The 18,303-nt window shown below is 41.6% G+C and overlaps 1 protein-coding gene across 1 annotated transcript in view; it reads left to right on the top strand.

Moving 5' to 3' along the window:
- Dner (delta/notch like EGF repeat containing) overlaps positions 1–18,303 on the top strand; it is a 301,982-nt gene that overhangs the window by 202,049 nt on the left and 81,630 nt on the right. The window contains exon 7 of the mRNA XM_021173483.2: positions 5,833–5,946. Within this exon, the coding sequence (XP_021029142.1) occupies positions 5,833–5,946 (114 nt within the window). The remainder of the gene's footprint in view (positions 1–5,832; positions 5,947–18,303) is intronic.

Below are 18,303 nucleotides of genomic sequence, written 5' to 3'. Positions count from 1 at the left end.
AGAGAGAGAGAGAGAGAGAGAGAGAGAGAGAGAGAGAGAGAGAGAGAGAAACAAGACAGACAGATAGACAAACAGACAGACAGGCATTTCCATACACACACACAGACAAACAAGACAGACAGATAGACAGGCAGGCATTTACACACACACGCACACACACACACACACACACACACACACACACACACACACACTTTAATAGGAAAGGAATTGTCTGTTGTGTTTGTTCTCTTAGGAGAATTAAATTTAAATAGTGATTTCTGAGATCTGTTTAACATCTCAATGTAATCTAACAACCTCATATTTCAATTTAAAATTCATTAGTAAAAAACAAACCTGTTACCCACTTTAACATTGTGATTGGAATCACATTGACAGAGTCTCTCAGATACAACATCTTTTCAGTTGGGATGTGTTTAATCTTGGGATTTCCACATTCCAGAAGAGCCTAACCCAAACCCATACTGAGTGTTGAACGGGACCAACACCATCCTTTCTGTGTTTGGTTTGTCTTTGGTACATTTCTCAGTGCTGTGACCAGAAACAGAAGGAGGAGGGTTTACTTTGGCTTGCAGTTCAAGGGATACAGTTTGTTATGGAGGGGGGAACCATGGTGATAAATGGTTCTACAGTTGTGGGAGCTTAGAACAAAGACAAGAAGTGTGCCTGGGACATAAGGTCCCAAGGTATTATGTGGTGATTAACTTCCTATAGCAACCAGACCGAGATCTTTCATCGAGGACTAGTGTGAAGCTTGCCATTGCCCTGTGTTTTATGGGACATGTAAGTGCCACTCACCTATTTTTTCTGCCATTCTTTATTGACTGTCCACTTGGGAGTTTGGCATGGTTCTTTGGGAACCACATACTCACTCATGTATGCAAGAGCACATTTACCTAAGACATCCCATCAGCCACTAGGTCACTTTTCCCTCAGCACTGGCACACTCAAGTCTTTCTTAAACATCTGCATGCTTCTCTGGGTGTCTGTTCCCACTGTCACAAGCCCGGAAAGTGCTGTGACTGTTTGGCATGCTTCTCTAAAAACGTGACCATCCTACTTTCAGCAGGATAGATAGAAAACTCAAAGAGATTTTAATATCTTGTCCCATTCAAATTCCTGTCTACTGCTTATTGAGTTTTGACTGTCTGGTTATGAGATTAAAAAAAAAAAAACAAACAAACCCCAAACCAACCAACCAACCAAAAGACATGCAAACAAACTAACAACTGAAGAGACAGAAGGCTCAGGAAGGATGATTAGGGTCAGTCTTAGGTATCCAGTCCCGAGACTCATGTGTGCGTGTGTGTGTGTGTGTGTCTGTGTGTGTGTGTCTGTGTGTGTGTCTGTGTGTGTGTGCCTGTGTGTGTGTGTGTCTGTGTGTGTGTCTGTGTGTGTGTGTCTGTGTGTGTGTGTCTGTGTGTGTGTGTCTGTGTGTGTGTCTGTGTGTGTGTCTNGTGCCTGTGTGTGTGTGTCTGTGTGTGTGTCTGTGTGTGTGTGTCTGTGTGTGTGTGTCTGTGTGTGTGTGTCTGTGTGTGTGTCTGTGTGTGTGTCTGTGTGTGTGCCTGTGTGTGTGTGTCTGTGTGTGTGCCTGTGTGTGTGTGCCTGTGTGTGTGTGTCTGTGTGTGTGTCTGTGTGTGTGCCTGTGTGTGTGTGTCTGTGTGTGTGTGTGTCTGTGTGTGTGTCTGTGTGTGTATCTGTGTGTGTCTATGTGTGTGTGTGTCTATGTGTGTGTCTGTGTGTGTCTGAGTGTGTCTGTGTGTGTGTGTGTGTGTCTGTGTGTGTGTGTGTCTGTGTGTGTGTGTGTGTGATGGTTGACAATTTCTATCAGGCTGCTAGTCTCTGAAGGTCTAAGAAATGTCTTGCTAATCTTGTGGTTGAAAGCTCCTGAATTCATGAGTGTGGTTCTTCGTGCTTTGCCTCTCTTCTTCCGGAGCTGGCCATTGTCAGCGGATGAGAATGATGTAATAGTCATTCCCTAGTAACTCACAGGAGGCCAACAATGATTCTTGGCTCCACATGACCAGCCTGGGGTGGACAGGCATCAATACCACTCTACACATGCACGGGCAGATATTGGCTATAGTTGCTACGATGTAATCAGTCCTTGGGTTCTAGTAGTTACTATGTATTTCCAGTATTGCCAGGGATGCTCTGTGTCCCATCAGCTTGCAATCTCAGCCTGCCTCTCTTGCCTCCTCTTTACCCACTTCCCCCAGTGAATGCTTCCATTATCGGTCTTCATTTGTAGAAATGCTGAGCCATAGGCACATCAGGAGACTCATAGATTACAAGTCACTCTACTTACCCAGAGTCTTTTAAATATGATTTCACTGTTTCTTATGCTCTCAAAGTTTGTAAAGATTCTAAAGCCCAAGGAGAAGAAAATAATGAGGTAATGTTTACTCCAGACAGGACCTCCCTCACTAGGGTGCCATATTGATCTTGGCATATGAGAAGTGTTTTATCAGACCTTCTGAAGTGATGTAGAATTTCCGCAGTCACAGACCCATGCCTGTTGGCCCCCTCAAGTCACTATGGCAGCCCCAACACCCAGCACATTAAAATGTAAATTAATTTATTTGTTTACTTATAAAACCTGTATACAGAACTGGTAGTTTGAATAGGACCTCAGATTCACTCTACTTACAGTTTCAAATCTTTAGGTCTATAAAAATAAGTGCATGGGATGTTTGTGTATTTCCACACAAGTGAAGCTCTTAAAAGATAAAATTTTGATACTAATACATATAACAAAAATGGAATCATTAGGAATTGGAGGGAGATGAGAGAATAATGGGGTGAATATAGTCAACATGAAAGCAGATATGAAGATGTAATGAAATCTATTGTGTATAATTATTATGCACTAATAAAAAGGTTAAAAATGTTTAAGTTTATAAATGAGCTACACATTAGAGAGGACATTAAAATCAATCTTTAAAAACAATCCTCCTTTGAGAAGGACGCATAATAAAATATTTATAGAAGTGCAGTTTGCTTTAAGAAATCCTTATGGGGAAGCTATGAGGAAACCAGATGATGTTACATAGAAATGTTAATGGCACTTAAAGCTAGGTGACAAGGGTGGCAGGTTAGATCTGAATTTCTTTATATTTAAATACATTTGAAATTTCAAATCATTCAAAGAAATGGTCATTAAAAATCTTATTTATTTATTTATTTATTTATTTATTTATTTATTTATTTATTTATTTCGTTTATCCAAGTCAGCATGCCTCTGGGTAGTCCTGGCTGTTCTGGAACTGACTCTGTACACCAGGCTGGCCTCAAACTCAAGAGACCTGCTTACCTTTGCCTCTCAAGTGATGCAATTAAAGGCGTGTGCCACCACCACCTGGCTAAAGTCTTCCTTTTTTTTTTTTTTTTTTTTTTAAATGAGGCTGACACTGTGTAGCCTAGGTTGGCTTGGGATTTGAGATCCTTCTGCCTCAGCCTCCTAAGCCTGAGATCACAGTGGGAACTAAGATGTTCTATTTCCTGTCTAGGCTGCTTACTGATTTAGGCATAGCTGAATTTAAGGGCTTGGGCCCAGGAGTTTGAATCCCTGGTGACTGTGCAAATGGTTTAATCTTCCTAATCCCCAGTTTCCTTATTTATAAAAGGGAGGGATGGGATAGGGGACTGGACTGTGTGTGTGATTAGATTAATGTTGGTTAAGAGTCAGGGAAGGTGCTCTCTGCCGTGAACTCCCTTTGTAAACGCTGTAAACCCTCAAGGCAGGAAAGTGGCCAGGTCCCCCTACTCTCTGAAGGGCTCTAGGAGCCAGGCCCCTCCCCCAGATCTCCCTAACTGTCATAAGGTCATCTCCAGCCCCTCAACAGGACCCTCTAAGGCTATGCTAATTTTAGGTGAAAAATCTGAACAAAAGCCACCAACAGGAATAGGAAAGCCCACCAATCTCTGAGCTCCCCCAGCTCAGAGCTTGAAATCCCAGCAATCCTCAGCCTGAAAATCTTCACCCTAGAAAGCTCCACCCCCCCCCAAGAACCCCTATATAAGCCCTGTGCATTGTCCAAATCCCTGCTGTTTGTTCTCTCCTGGGAGCATAGACTGCCACTCCTGTATTCGTCCCTCCACATCCTGGACCCTCCAATAAATAAATCTCTTTCATGAGATTTGCTACCTCGTATGACTTTCTCATTGACAAGAAGCAATGATGAGAAGGGAAGAAGAGAAGGAGCCAGGCTGAGGCTCCTCAGCTCCTCGGCTCAGCTGGTGATATCCTCTCCTGGAAGCTGCAACATCTCTGCTTCCTCTCAGAGCTATGTGGTTCCTGGGCTCTGGTGTCTCATTCCATCGGGACACTGTCCCAACTCAAAGCTGTGTGGTTTCTGGGCCCTTGTATTTCAGGGTACCCTTCCACTGGGAGACCTTCCCTCTTCAGAGCTTTGTGGTTCCTGGGCTTTGGTGTCCTAGGACACTTTCCTATCCAAGCAGAAAGGCGATCAGAGTGAACCTATGTGAACCTATTTGAACATACTGTTTTTAGCCCAATGTTCTCAGCATTCCACTTGCAAGCATACTGACTCACGCATTGAAGCTAGAGCTTTCATTTGAAGATACATCCTTTCTATGATGTCATGCTCAAAGATGCCTTTTGGGATTCAGAGGAAGCTTCTCATCCTGGTGTTGGGATTTTAGTCTATAGGCTGGCTTCTCTTTCATACGTTTTACTAATTGGGAATGCCTTGGCTTGTTTGGAAGTGAGCGAGGAGGATGGCTGGAGATGCTGAGATGGTGGCTTCTGTTCACTGTAATCCACATGAACTTGGCAGGTTAACTGGGCCTCAGACAGTCCATCTCTCACTCAACTCATTGAGTTTTGCAAGTCTCAGCTGTGTGTGCTAACGAAAGCCTTTCAAAACCAATAATTTCTGTTTTTTTGTGTAGTTAAAACTACCATGGCAATTTAATACTACTGAATGGTTATAATTGTGTAGAAAACATGTCTAATTAAAATCTACAACAGGTATTTTCTCTAGACTATCCAATGGTCCTGTCACTCAAATATCACAACTGAGGGCACTTTTATTATGAAAATATTTTATTTTATATCTTGTATTTTCCATATTTTTCTTAAGCATCACCTACTCTAAGACAAGGAACATTTTAGTGTGCTATTTTCTCTAAACTTGTCTCCCCAGAGGGCTTTGTTTTAAAAGTGAATTAAAAACCTGGATTTATTTAAAGCCCTCAGGTTGCCCAAGGTGTTCCAGGAGATTTACAGCCTGATTTTCCCACCGTTTGCCTGTGATTATGTTACTATCCCACAAGATTACCTGGGGTCTGGCTTCATGGGAAAGGGAGAGCTGGATTTATGACTCAAATAAGTATCAAGAATAATATCTCTTAGTCTTTAAAATGAGAGCACAGGGTATAGAATTAACACAAGTGGCTGCTTTTAGTGCTCAATATTATCCATTAAAATATTTAATCCCTCTTATATAAAGGTATGGTGGTGACTCTGGGAAGGTAACTGGCATTTCAGCCCAAGTGTACTCTATGTCAGAGAGACACCATCCTAGGGACAGAGGAAATCATTCTCAGCTTCTGAGACTTCCAATGTATAAAATTCCCAGCGAAGTCAAGAGAAAACAATTTTTAAAATGAGTGAATTTTGAATCATACTTCTAATGTTATGGTAGTTTCTGGTTATAAAACTACATGAGATCAAGAAGTCTCAAATACACTCTTAAGCAAGGTGGCTGCTTCCAAGGGTGGGTTCTGGCGGAGTGCCTTAATTTGAGGGTGGCTCTGGTAGTTTTGGAAGAACAGGTCTTGGACAATGGGCATCTTCTTTTTCTGTAGGTTATACTGGAGAGCTTTGCCAGTCCAAGATTGATTACTGTGTCCTAGACCCATGCAGAAATGGAGCCACATGTGTGTCCAGCCTCAGCGGGTTCACCTGCCAGTGTCTGGAAGGTAAGATGTCATTTAATACTTTTGCAAGCTTTTTATTTTCCATTATAAGTCATAAACTCTTTTGATCAGTTTGGTACTTCTAGTTTCTAAATACTTCATATAAGAGAATCTTATCTATCTATCTATCTATCTATCTATCTATCTATCTATCTGTCTGTCTGTCTGTCTGTCTGTCTGTCTGTCTGTCTGTCTGTCTGTTTGTCTGTCTGTCTATCTATCTATCATCTATCTTTCTATTTATCATATGTATCATGTCTATCATCTATCAATCATTCTCTCTCTCTCTCTCTCTCTCTCTCTCTCTCTCTCTCTCTCCCAGAAGATGATTCCCTCTCTTTTGTTGTTTTATTACTTATTGTGAAATGGTCTTATGTAGTCCAGGCTGGCCCAGAACTAGCTATGTAGCTGAATATGATTTTAAATTCTGGATCTTTCTGCCCCTACCTCTTGAGTGCTCAGATTATAGGCATGTATTACAATGCCCCACATGGGTTCTCTTTACCACTATGTTTGAATAATATATGCAACCCAGACACTTTGGTGATTTCGACATTTATAATGAATTCTAATAAAATAGAGCCTGATAGTGAAACTCTACTCAAGATTTCTGTACATTTTAGTTCCCATATAAAGTCACACTAAAAGCATCCAACATGAAGTCTGTCTTCTTTGTGCTTTACAGCAACTATCTACCTTAGAAAAATTAAGCTACCTGGATAGTCTGATCTTTAGGGCTGTTTTTATTTGAACAGATGATTTCCTGTTAAGAAGGAAAAACAAAAGAAAACAAAACAGGCAGGCAGTCGAGGACAGAGCTCGGCATTAAGGAATGGTTTGTTCCTCTTTCTGCTGGGAGGGGATTACTCTAAATCCTTAATGTTGTAAGAACAACACAGTGGCAGAGCTTTTCCTCGCCTAAAACTGTCAAGTGGGCTCTTGATTCACAGACATCACACAGGTAACTATTTAGAGTTTCATACTCTGCAGAGGTTAAATATAGATCCTGTACAGATGTTGACATCTCAATACTTCAAATCACCCTCAGCTGTCTCTGGCCAAGTGTTGGGGCTCTTTTGGGGGGCTTCTTTATTGGGTTCTATTTATCTACCATGGTTCCAACTTTATTCTACCCTCATCCCTTCCAACCCCCTCACACTAGGTAGGAGAGAAAGAAGGTTAGAAGGGAAAAGGGGTGGTGGTGAACCATTTTAGGCTAGTTCTTGCTGTTTAGGGCCAAGTACAATCTCCATTGTCAGAATATCTCCAACTCCTCATCTCTTTGCTCACGACCCCTTGACAAACAGGAACTGGACTCCTCAAAGCATGCCTCTGGCTCCTTTCCAAGCTCTCATGTTTGTACCCTCTCAAAAGTTCCCAGAATCCCAAAAGTAAACTATCTGCAGCTGGGCAAAATAATCATGCCCTTCCTTATGACAAGACAAATCGTAGTCACTTGCTGTGAAGCAAGCTCTGATTCCTCACCTGGGGTTAAAACAAAAACATATTTACATAACATATCTGGGTTTTTAAAGAAACCGAAAGTTTTCACTACAGCCAAGAGCCTGGTCCTCCTCTTAATATTGGGGGTTCCAATGAACTGCACTTGGGTTAATTCCTGCTCACCCTGGAAGGAACATGAGCAGGATGGCTGAGTTTCACCCCCAAACCCAATTTTGTGTGTAGGTAATGCATATGGTTCTCAAAGTGTAGAGGTACCATGTGCTCTATGAGCCTGCTCTTTAGAATGCCTCGTCTCCTATCTTTCTTTGGCAGTGCAGACAAAGAGGGAATACTTGGAGGCACACCAGGGCAAGAAGCACCATTGTTACTTGCCCACAAATACTCTGCAGTTTCCCAAAGCTTTGTCACACTTGGGATGAGTCAGTTGCCACCTACTTCTTCTAGACTTTTTCCTTTGGTCAAAATCAGGATTCAGAGATATTATGGATCCAAATGGGAATATTTTGCAAAAAAAAGTTTAGTTAACTCCCAAGCACTTTATTATTTCTTTGATATTCACCAGAAAGGTACAACTCCAGAGGCTCCAAGAGGACAGATTGCACAATTTGAGCTAGAGTTTCACTAGCTATCATTCCTTCTTGGCAGATTTTTCTGAGCACTTGCTACACATCAGGTGCCGTGTTAGGTAGTAGATGTTGATGGTTAGAGAAGTTGATAAGGCCCCTCTTGGGTACAGTCTAGTTCATTGTGGGCCTGAGGACTGAAGTGATGTTAAGATGAGGGCTTGGAGGCAGTTGATTGAAAAGGGGATGGGGCAAGGTTGCAAATGGGCCACTACTTATTCATTCTGTAGTAGAGGGAAACAGAGGCCTAGGGTTCGAGTTCAGCTCTTCCACTCACCTCTCTTCTATGAACAAGTAGCTTTGCCTTTCGGGGCCTCAGGATCTCATCTACAAGCTGATAATGTGTGCTACACAGGGTAAGTACAAAGTCACAGCATCTGCTGTTTTTATTAAAATCGGATGCAGATGCAAGTGCTCAGTAGAGCAGCTGGATATGGTCTCAAGGAAGATTGGTATTTTTGTTAATGTTCCATCACTAATTGCCATTAAACTGCTGGCAAATTTAAACCAAACAATTTGATCATTTTATTCTGGGACATTATTGAACATGACTGGAGAGAGATGAGAGAGAGAGAGAGTGAAAAATAAGGAGAAAGATCTGGGGATGGTTGGAGAAACCCAGGAAGTAATTGGCTTCCTGGAATTGAAGACCTTCTGGAAAGAATCAGGAAGCTGATATCTTGGGAGAATTTCAGGGAAAAAAAGACAGGGGCTCTTGGCAAGGACTGATATGGAGGGCAGGGGACAGTGACATGGAGATATGTGGCTCCTACCATCTTCTAGTTGGTTGGGCTCTTTAATGGAGGCAACAGAAATGGAGATGTGGGTTTTATAGAGCTTGTATTTCAGGGGCCCTTGGTCCACACCAGTGAGATACCACTGAGGAAGAAGATCTGGCTAAGACTAAATAACAGCCAGTTGACCTACAGTAGTCTAAGCTCCGGGTACCAGGTCTATGACACTTCTTCATCCCCTGGTTCTATGCCTGCTCCATGCTGTGGAGACTGTGGTACTCAGGCATTGAAAGGATGAGGGTGAGTATCCCAGAAATCTTTTTATCCAGAGATCTCTTTCCATTGAAGAGTGAGATGGCATTGGGAAGGTCTGGAATCTTTGTAGCTGGTGATGAGCATTTAAAAAGCTTTTATTTTTTAAGTGTCACACACACACACACACACACACACACACACACACACACAGTCATTGTACTTTGCATGTATTTCCTTATCTACTACCCTTCCCCATCTCTCTTTTCTACTACCCACTTCACTCCAAAATAATTAGTTCCCCTTTTGCTTTGAGGATGGCATCTGTCTATCTATCATCTATATAATCTCTCAATCACCTATCATTTCTCTGTCTACCTATATACCTATTGATATTATTTGTATGAGAGAAAACATGATATTTGTTCATCTATATCTGGCTTATTTTACTTAACATGATGATCTCCGGTTGCATTCATTTTCCTGAGAAGGGCACAGTTCTATTCTTCTTTATGTCCATGTTTCTTCTTAGGGTGGTTGTGTAGTAACTAAATTTGTGGAACATTTCCCCACTGAGAAGAGCTTGTCCCTCCAAGATTCTTCTCATTTCAGCTCCACACTAAAGCAATTCTGAAAAGTGTCTTAAAGCATAAAGTGTTCTGAAATTCCAAGCCAGCCCTTGACTTTCTTATAGTTGCAGCCTTTTCACCCATGCCCCAGTTCCCAAACAACACTCAGAGGCTGAAAATTATTAATAAATGCCAAGGTCATAAGCTAGGCTGGTTCCCAGACTAACTCTTAACTTAATATTCCTTTTATTCTAATTTGATGTCAGCTACAACCTCAGTAGGAAAATTCTCCTCCTTACTGATTCTGTTTCAACTGGAAGTCCTGCCTCTTAATCCTGCCTCAGTGTATTGGCCATTAGCTTTTTATTGATAGGTGATTTTTCTACACACTACACAGAAGATTATCCCTATACCTTTTTGTTTCATTTCTACTTTGTCTTTTGTATATTGTTGTTGATTTTTTTCTCCTCCCTTTTAGGCCCTGAGAGTAAGAAATTTATTTATTTCTCTTATTGTTCCCAAGATTCAAGCAACCCTAGCTGTGGATTGTGTTTCTTGTTAGCAGGAAGTTAATAGCTGGTAAATGAATCACCCATAAACCAGAACACTCAGATGCTAACCACTTTGCCTATTAACTTGATCCTCACAATGATTTCATGATATTTCACTAATTTTTTTTTTTTTTTAAATTTAACAGCCTGGAAAGAGGGCAAATAGCTTGCTTCTGATCACATAGCCAGAAATGAAGACAGGTGACTGGCTTTTACAAAGACCTATGATGTGTATTTTATTTTATGTATACATTTTGAGGCAGTATATGCATCTCAGGATGACTTCCAGCTTTTTATGTGGTTAAGGATAGCTTTGGGCATCTGAACCCCCTGACTCTACCCCCTGAGTGAGGGGTTACACATGTCCGCCATCCTCTGGTTCATGTGCTGGGGGTTGAAGACAGGGTTTCATGCACACTGCAGCAAGCTACTGACTGAGCTGCATCTCCAGCATCTGTGATACTTATTATTTTTACTTTTTTATTGGTTCCTTGAGAATTTAGTACGATGTATTTTAATCATATCCACGTACCCCCATCTCTTCCCAGATCTATGCCCCCTTCCCCATCCACCCAACTGTATGTTCCTAAAAGACAAACAAACAAAACAAAAATCATCAAGACCAACTAGAGCTGTCTAGATATTCTCGGATGTGTGACTTTTCACGGAAGTGTGGTCAGTTCAGAAACGCCACTCTCAGAGAAGACTGGCTCTCTGTCTCCAAACAGCTAGGAATTGCCAATAGCTCTGTGGCTAAGGGTAGGCTTTTATGTTTTCCTCTATTTTCCATGCTGGGATTTTGTCTGGCTTGTGCTTGCATGGGTCTAGTGCCTGCTGTGACAATTGCTGTGAGTCTGTGTGTGCAGCTGTCCCTGGTGCTCATCTTTCATACTGTCTTTGTCACCATAAGCATGAGTAAAGGAAATGCAGTATTCTGGGTTTTAAGTCTTCTGTACTTCTCTACTATTTCAATTCATAAGTCTGGAAAAAGGATATCCCTGGTTTTTTTTTATTTTTGTTTGTTCTTTATTTTTGTTTTGTAAATCATGGAATCTGCTCATAACAGTCCTTCTCGGGCTAGAAAGCTGTGGAGAGCAGGGTTTCCCTGTGGACAGGGCTTTTATTAGTGCCTGATAGTGTCTCCCATACTGTTTTCCTTCATCCCTTTCCCTTGAAGGCTCTTTTTCCGTCTGATCTGGAGAGAGCACTCGGGGTGAACACCTTCCTAGGAGCTGTCTTTTTGATACCATCCTTCTTGAAAAGCCCTTCCCACAGTTCAGAACTAGGCACTTGGGAGAAAGCCGTGTCAGCATCACTGTCTTTCTGGGTGTGTGTGCTGATCCTCTGACACTAAGATGTCAGTCTTTCGTCACTGAATTCCCTTTTTGAAAATATAGATTTATTTTAAATTATGAATATATACATTGAAGAGTAAGCAAGTGTGAGTGCAGATGCCCGAGGAGGCCACAAGAGGGCAGCAGATCCTCAGAGCTGGAATTGCAGGCAGTTGTGAGCTGTCCAAAGTGGGTGTTGAGAACCAAACATGTGTTCTTTGTAAGAGAAGTGCAAGCTCTAAACCAAAGAGCCATCTCTCCTACCTCTGAATTCTGGTTTTAATTTTTATTTCTATTTATCTTTCTCTAGTTCCATATTTTAATAATATTACTTGTTCTGATTATAATAGAGACTGTAAAAGTAGAAGTAGTCATTCATTTCATGGAGGAAGAAAGTCTAGTGTTTTAGTTGGTGGCTATGTTACTTTCCTTCAGTATAATTTTATGTTTGGTTCAGAACTTGGAGAGCCTTTAAGTTGAAACTAGATGCATTTTAACTCTGAAGGTTTCTGATTATTTATACATCCTTCCCATGAGAATGTCTCATATTTTGTTTAGAACATTGAGATCTTTAAATTATAAGCTTCGTGATTTTTTTTTTTTTGGCATGGAATAGAGTTTATTTAGGGCATGTGGAGGGGAGTTGAGGATGGAGTAAAGATAGAGAAAGCCAGAGAGAGAGAGAGAGAGAGAGAGAGAGAGAGAGAGAGAGAGAGAGACCAGNAGAGAGAGAGAGAGAGAGAGAGAGAGAGAGAGAGAGAGAGAGAGACCAGCCAGGATCATGTGGAAAGAGAGGGGTTAGGGGAATGAGGAGAGACGGGTAAGAGAGTAAGAGGGTATAAGAATAAGAGAATAAGAGCAAGCTTCATGAATTTTAATTCTGACAGCTTCTGATTTTGAATACCCTATCACTGCATACCAGCTTTTCAATATGTGGATATGTTTAAGCACATACAGTCTAGATGAGATCTTTAAGAGATCTTATTTTTAAATGTCTTTGATTCCAATATATGATTTAAGAGTCCCTTGATAAATGCACAAATATCTTTTGTTTTAGTAATGATCATAGAGAAGGAGGCTTGGGATCTATTCTATTACTCTAGATGTCTTGCAACAAGCTTCATGGGAAACTATTTTGTTTTCCTAGATTTTACACCATCGAGTACTCTAGCTACATAAACCCCTTTGTTCAACTCCAATTTCAGTGGGAAAGCTTTGGACCTTAAAGGGTTTACAAATACTCAGAACACATGGTGCTGGAGTTACATCTGAGGTAATATGCCCTGTTCAGAAACTAGACATAGCATCTAATATGTGTTTAGGTATCACACCATTCTGGGAGCGAGCTGCTTTCTGCAGTATTTTGATGTGGATGATAGCTTGCTGAAAGCGTTCTCTTAGGACCACATAAAGTTTGTGTATTTATCTGAGAACTTACAGCATGTTCCCATAAACTGAACAGGCTAGAATACATGTACTTCTTGTTTTCCTATTTGGCAGGATCCTTGAGACACCCTTCCACTTAGGAACCATAGCAGCCTAATCCTTGGCTTCTAACTGGTGTAGAGTTTCACCTTTAGTAACAGAACAGGGCCTTCTGTGAGCTTGCTAAGTGTGAGTAATGTTTGACTTCTATGGTTTGTCCATATTCTTTAATTTTCTTTTTATGATAGGGCTCTCATTTAAAAAAAAATCCTTTCCTCTCCTTCTGTATACAGTTCAGTGCCTCTGAAATTATTTGAATAGAAATACTGCAGAGAGTTTTGTTTGCACCCCTCTGTGAGGACAGCAGCTGCAGGGGTATTTAGTGAGTGGCTGGGTCCTGTCACTCATGGTCACCTCTCCTTCCCACTGGGAAATCCATGCCAGTGGGCAGCTTCAAACTGACATGGGGCAGCCGGGACTTACCATCTGGTGAATGAGTGAATGAGTGAATGAATGAATGATGACGATGCTCTTATGTTTTTCTTTTTCTTTTTTTCCAAAAAGAGGGGGCTAGGGGTTGAGGAGGATGACTCAGTAGTTAAAGTGCTGGTCGTGCAAGCAGGGTTGGGATGCCCAGAACCCGCTGTAAATGTACAAGGTGGGATTGGTGAGCACCTGTCTTGTAATTATAGCTCCTGGAAAGTGGAACAGAAGGTCCCCTGAGCAAGCTAGATAGCTAGACTAGCTGTACAGGCAATCTCTGGGTTAAATCAAGAGATCCTGCTCAATACATAAGATGGAGAGCAATTGGTGAAGTCTCCTAAAGTCAGCATGCCCTCCTACATACACCTGGGCACTCCTGCATATTCATGTTATGTTCCCACATATATGAACACATGTATGTACACATACATGTAAACCATATACCTGAAAAAAAGGGAGTGGGGAGATGGATTCACCTAGCATAGACATACACATTAATTCAATTTCTCAAGGTTTCTTCAGGCCTGTACTCTTAACTCCACACAAAGAACTGCAGGCAACTAAGGAATCCTGAGAACAGGAGACATAGTCCTCTTGAGGGAAGAGCACACCATTACCAAATGGCCATTTCTGAAAATATAATACAAGTCATGCTATACAGACTGAGCAGGTTATATTTATGAACATATATGCATATATATACATATACATACATGTAATAATTAATGTAAATAGAGTCCACACTTTTGAAAGAGCAAGGAGAGGAATATGAAAGTATCCAGAGGCAAGAAAGGGAAGGAAGAGATAATGTAATCATACTACAGTCTCAAAAAAATATATATTCAGGGTTGTGTCTGTCTCTAGTTTTTCTCTTGTGGCTCATAGTGAAACCACAGCATCTGCAGTAACCATAGCAATCATATGATGCCTGCCATTTGTTGAGTGTGCACTGTGTCTTGAGCAGCACGCTTGCCCTTTAAGATTATTGATTCAGCATAACCTGGCAGTTAAAAGCTGAGGCTCAAATCGCTGCTGCTACATGAGATTGAATCTGTGTTCATCACTTGCTTCTGGGTGACCTTGGACAAGTTGCTTAACATTTCCAGCCCCCATTTTCCCATCTATGCAGTAAAGGTAGTATTCTTAGGAGTCGCCTAACAGGGTTGTTCCAATAATTAAGCAAGCCACGAGTCTGCACTGCTTGGAAGAGTATCTAACAGTAAGTTATTAAAAGGTATCTTTTAAATTCCCACAATGAGTGTACAGGGCAAATGTTATTGTACCATTTTGAGATGAATCCTGTGGTTTTCTGGTCCAGGTAGACTCAGGATATAAACACTTTGTTGGACTCTATCAGCCATGTTCTTCTTGTGTTATGTCCCAGTTTCATGGCTGTTGCTGTGATAAGATATCCTGACAAAAGTGACTTAGGGGAGAAGGTGACAGGGTTAGTTTTAGCTCTTAACTCCAGGTTCTAGTTTGTCATTGTGAAAAAAGTTAAAGCCATAATAGCTTGGAACAATAAGTCACATTATACATAGTGTAGAGAGCAATGGATGCATGCGAACTTAGTGCGCAGTTCAGGACCCAAACCCAGGGACTGGTGCCACCCACATTGGACTGAATTTCCCTCCCACTGATTATCAGAAGGCAACTTCCCACAGGCCAACCTGATCTACACAATCGATTAGCACAATTCTCTTGCTAAGAAATTCTAGCCTGTGTTGTCAGTCATCTATGCATCATGAACACCAACTCCCTATAAACATATTTTTTTCTTTTGTGAGGATGACTGGTTCATATCCATGCCCCATCAGGGGAATTCAGGCCCTTTGAGGGCAACGATACTTACTGGGTTTGTTTCCTTTAGAGCATCTAGCTCTTACAGACATGTGAGACATCTGTTGATTGGCTCACTGAATGACTGAATGAACAAATGACTTCAAACTGTCCCAACAATCAGTTGATCCTGTGGAGGAAGTGCCATGTTACAGAGAGGGGATTAACCAGCATTCACTGCAGCAAATGGGTAGCCCTTCCTAGATAGACTTGCAAACTTTGGGACAGCAGAGGAGAGTTTGGATCTCATTGGCTGCTTCCAGTAGCCCACCCAGGCTTCCAGTCTTCTAGAGACTCAAACAGACTCTAGGAGTAACCTTCCCTAGCTTTCTTCTTTGCCAAGACTGTTGCTTCCTCCCCATGCTGTGCTGTCCTGAAGTCCTTCCCCAGGCTCCATAAGACAAAGGAAATGCCTTGGATGCTTGTCTTAGTTCCCTGTAACAGTCACATCTGTGGCTACCCTTAAGGTCAAGATCTTCAAATTCAACATACCTCACACTGGCTACTGGTCTACATTTGACTACCCTCCAAATCCTGCTGGCTTTGTGTTGCTTTCCCAAGCCTTGAGATTGTTGCCATTTGGTTTTAGTCTAGAATTTGACTATTACGTGCGATTGGTGATATTCCTATTAGAAGATCATGAACACCACTGTTTTCTCAATATGATGTAAAAATCCTTTGCACCAGAAACATAGATAACCCAGAAAATAAGAATAACTTTATTTTATCTTTTTTTCAGAAGCAAGATTTCTCTCTTAGTACCCATTCTCCTTTAGAGTAGCAATGGAGAAGGCGGGGCTGACTAAAAGATATTCTGTTCTGTGTTTCAAGGATGTAGTCTGAAGTGTTTGGGTTGGGTCTGAGTCCTGCAAGCTTCTTCAGGCAGGACACAGAGACCCGACCTAAGATATAGATGACCACGTAATCTGCATGGCCAAGTGAAACAATATTCAATTCATTATTTTTTGGTTAACCAAGTCTTGGTTTCTGACCTAATTTCATCTCTTATGACATAATAGCAGGTTGATTGATACTTCCGCTTCTCCTAAGCTGGTTTTTGTTTTTTTGTTGAGACAGGCTATTCTGTTTTCCTTGTTGTTCTACTTTTGAATCCCCCCACTAATATATGACTGTAATTTAATTTGTATGGGGAATGCATTATTTTAAAAGTCAAGTCTGTTCTGGTCACGGTGATCTCGGGCATCCATCTGGGACTGCCAAGCCACAGGTCATTTACATACAGGTCATTTACATACAGGTCATTGACATTGCACCTGACCACTGTCTGCTCTTCTAGGCTAGCTGAAGATGTTATATAAAATTTTAAATAACTTTAAGCATTTACCCAGAATTACCAAAAACTTCTATATTCAAGCCAGCTCAAAGAAAAATGTCCTGTAATTCTGACCCCAAAAGACAATCATTAGATTTTAGGTGAATGTCCTTAAAGAATCATTGTAATATTATTTTAAAAGAAACTAAAATAGGATCTTAGAGTTGTGGCTGTCTGCCTGTCTGCTGCCTGCTTGTCTGTCTGTCTGTCTGGATCTATCTATCTATCTATCTATCTATCTATCTATCTATCTATCATTTGCCTACCTATCTGTTTGAAGTCTTGCCATGTTGTTAGACTGGTCTCGCATTCAAGTGACTGTCTGTCCTGCCTCATGCTCCCAGGTAGTTGGGATGTCAGTGTTTACCTTCACACTCAGAGCCAAAAGTCACATTTTAACTGTAGCCTTATTGGCTCTCTCACATCTGATAGCTTTTTAGCTGATTTTTCCTCAATACTTCCACTTCTCTTTATCCTACACAATGGTCTGCTTTCTTAGAGGGAGAGGAAATGTGCTTGCAATTAATGTCTCCATATGCATTACTCAAAATCCCATCTCTGAGTCCAACATTGTTCCTCTTCCTTGTCTCCTGAGCCAAATCTTGGGCTTTCTTTAGAGTCTGTCACAAAGCCTAGCTCTTTCTTCTTCTGAGTCACTGCTAGTGCCACATAGCAACCCGATAACCACAGCTTGGGTTGTCCCTCCAACCCTTCCTGTGTGGTGGAATCATTCCAGCTTCCGTGGAAGAAACAGTGTTGTATCGCCCAGCATTTCCACGCGTTCTGGATGCCCCTGCTAAGGAATGAGCTCTGAAGTGAACCTCCCCCTTACTTTGCTGCACCATCTGGAGCACACTGAGAACTAAACTCTCTACCTTTGCTTTGATTCCATGGCCATCCATCCATCCATCTGTAAGCACAAGACCTGATGACTAACATTCATCCTTTTTCTATTTCTTCAGTGTCATCCAGTTTCCTTTCTCTGACTCCTCTATTGTGTAACAGCTCTATTAGAATATGTTCTCTTCTCCATCTGTTCATTCATGCACTCATTCACTCCACAAATTTTTTTTACCCAGGGACTCCAATAACTCAAGTACTGTGGCTGCTGGGACTCAGAAATAAGAGGAACCCACATTTGTTCTCCTTCAGAAAGTCCATGGTCTCACTGGGGGCGGAAAAGCAGATGGTAGATGAGCCGATACACAGCTATGTCATTTCTAATGAGAAAAATGCTATGATGGTAGCAAGTTGGGCATTACAATAGAATATCTACAAGATTGGAGTCATCAGGGGAGGCAGGTCTAATGTGTGAGCCAAGGATGGGGCCACAAAGGAGCTGGGGAGATGACTCAGTCATTAAAGTGCGAGCCAGGCAAGCACAGGATTCTAGTTATGGATTCACAGATATTCACATGTAAAATCTGGGCACTGTGGTGAGCATCTGTTACCCAGTGCCAGGGGTAGGGTCTGATGGAGGCAGGCAGGTTCTTAGAGCTTATTGGCCAGCTAGACTTGCTGAATGGATGAGCGCCAGGTTCAGTGAGAAACTCTGTCTCAAAAATTTTGTCAGAGTGCTAGAGGAGACACTTAATGTTGACCTCTGATCTTCATGCACATAAAAATTTACACATGAGTGGGCACATCCACACAAACATGGGCACACTACAGAGAGAGTGAGAGGAAGGGGAAGAGAGAGAGAGGAGAGAGGAGAGAGGAGAGAGGAGAGAGGAGAGAGAGGAGAGAGGAGAGA

The sequence above is a fragment of the Mus caroli genome, chromosome 1 (assembly GCF_900094665.2).
Source record: "Mus caroli chromosome 1, CAROLI_EIJ_v1.1, whole genome shotgun sequence".
NCBI classification, from domain to species: Eukaryota; Metazoa; Chordata; class Mammalia; order Rodentia; family Muridae; genus Mus; species Mus caroli.
This window is presented reverse-complemented; position numbering and strand designations above follow the sequence as displayed.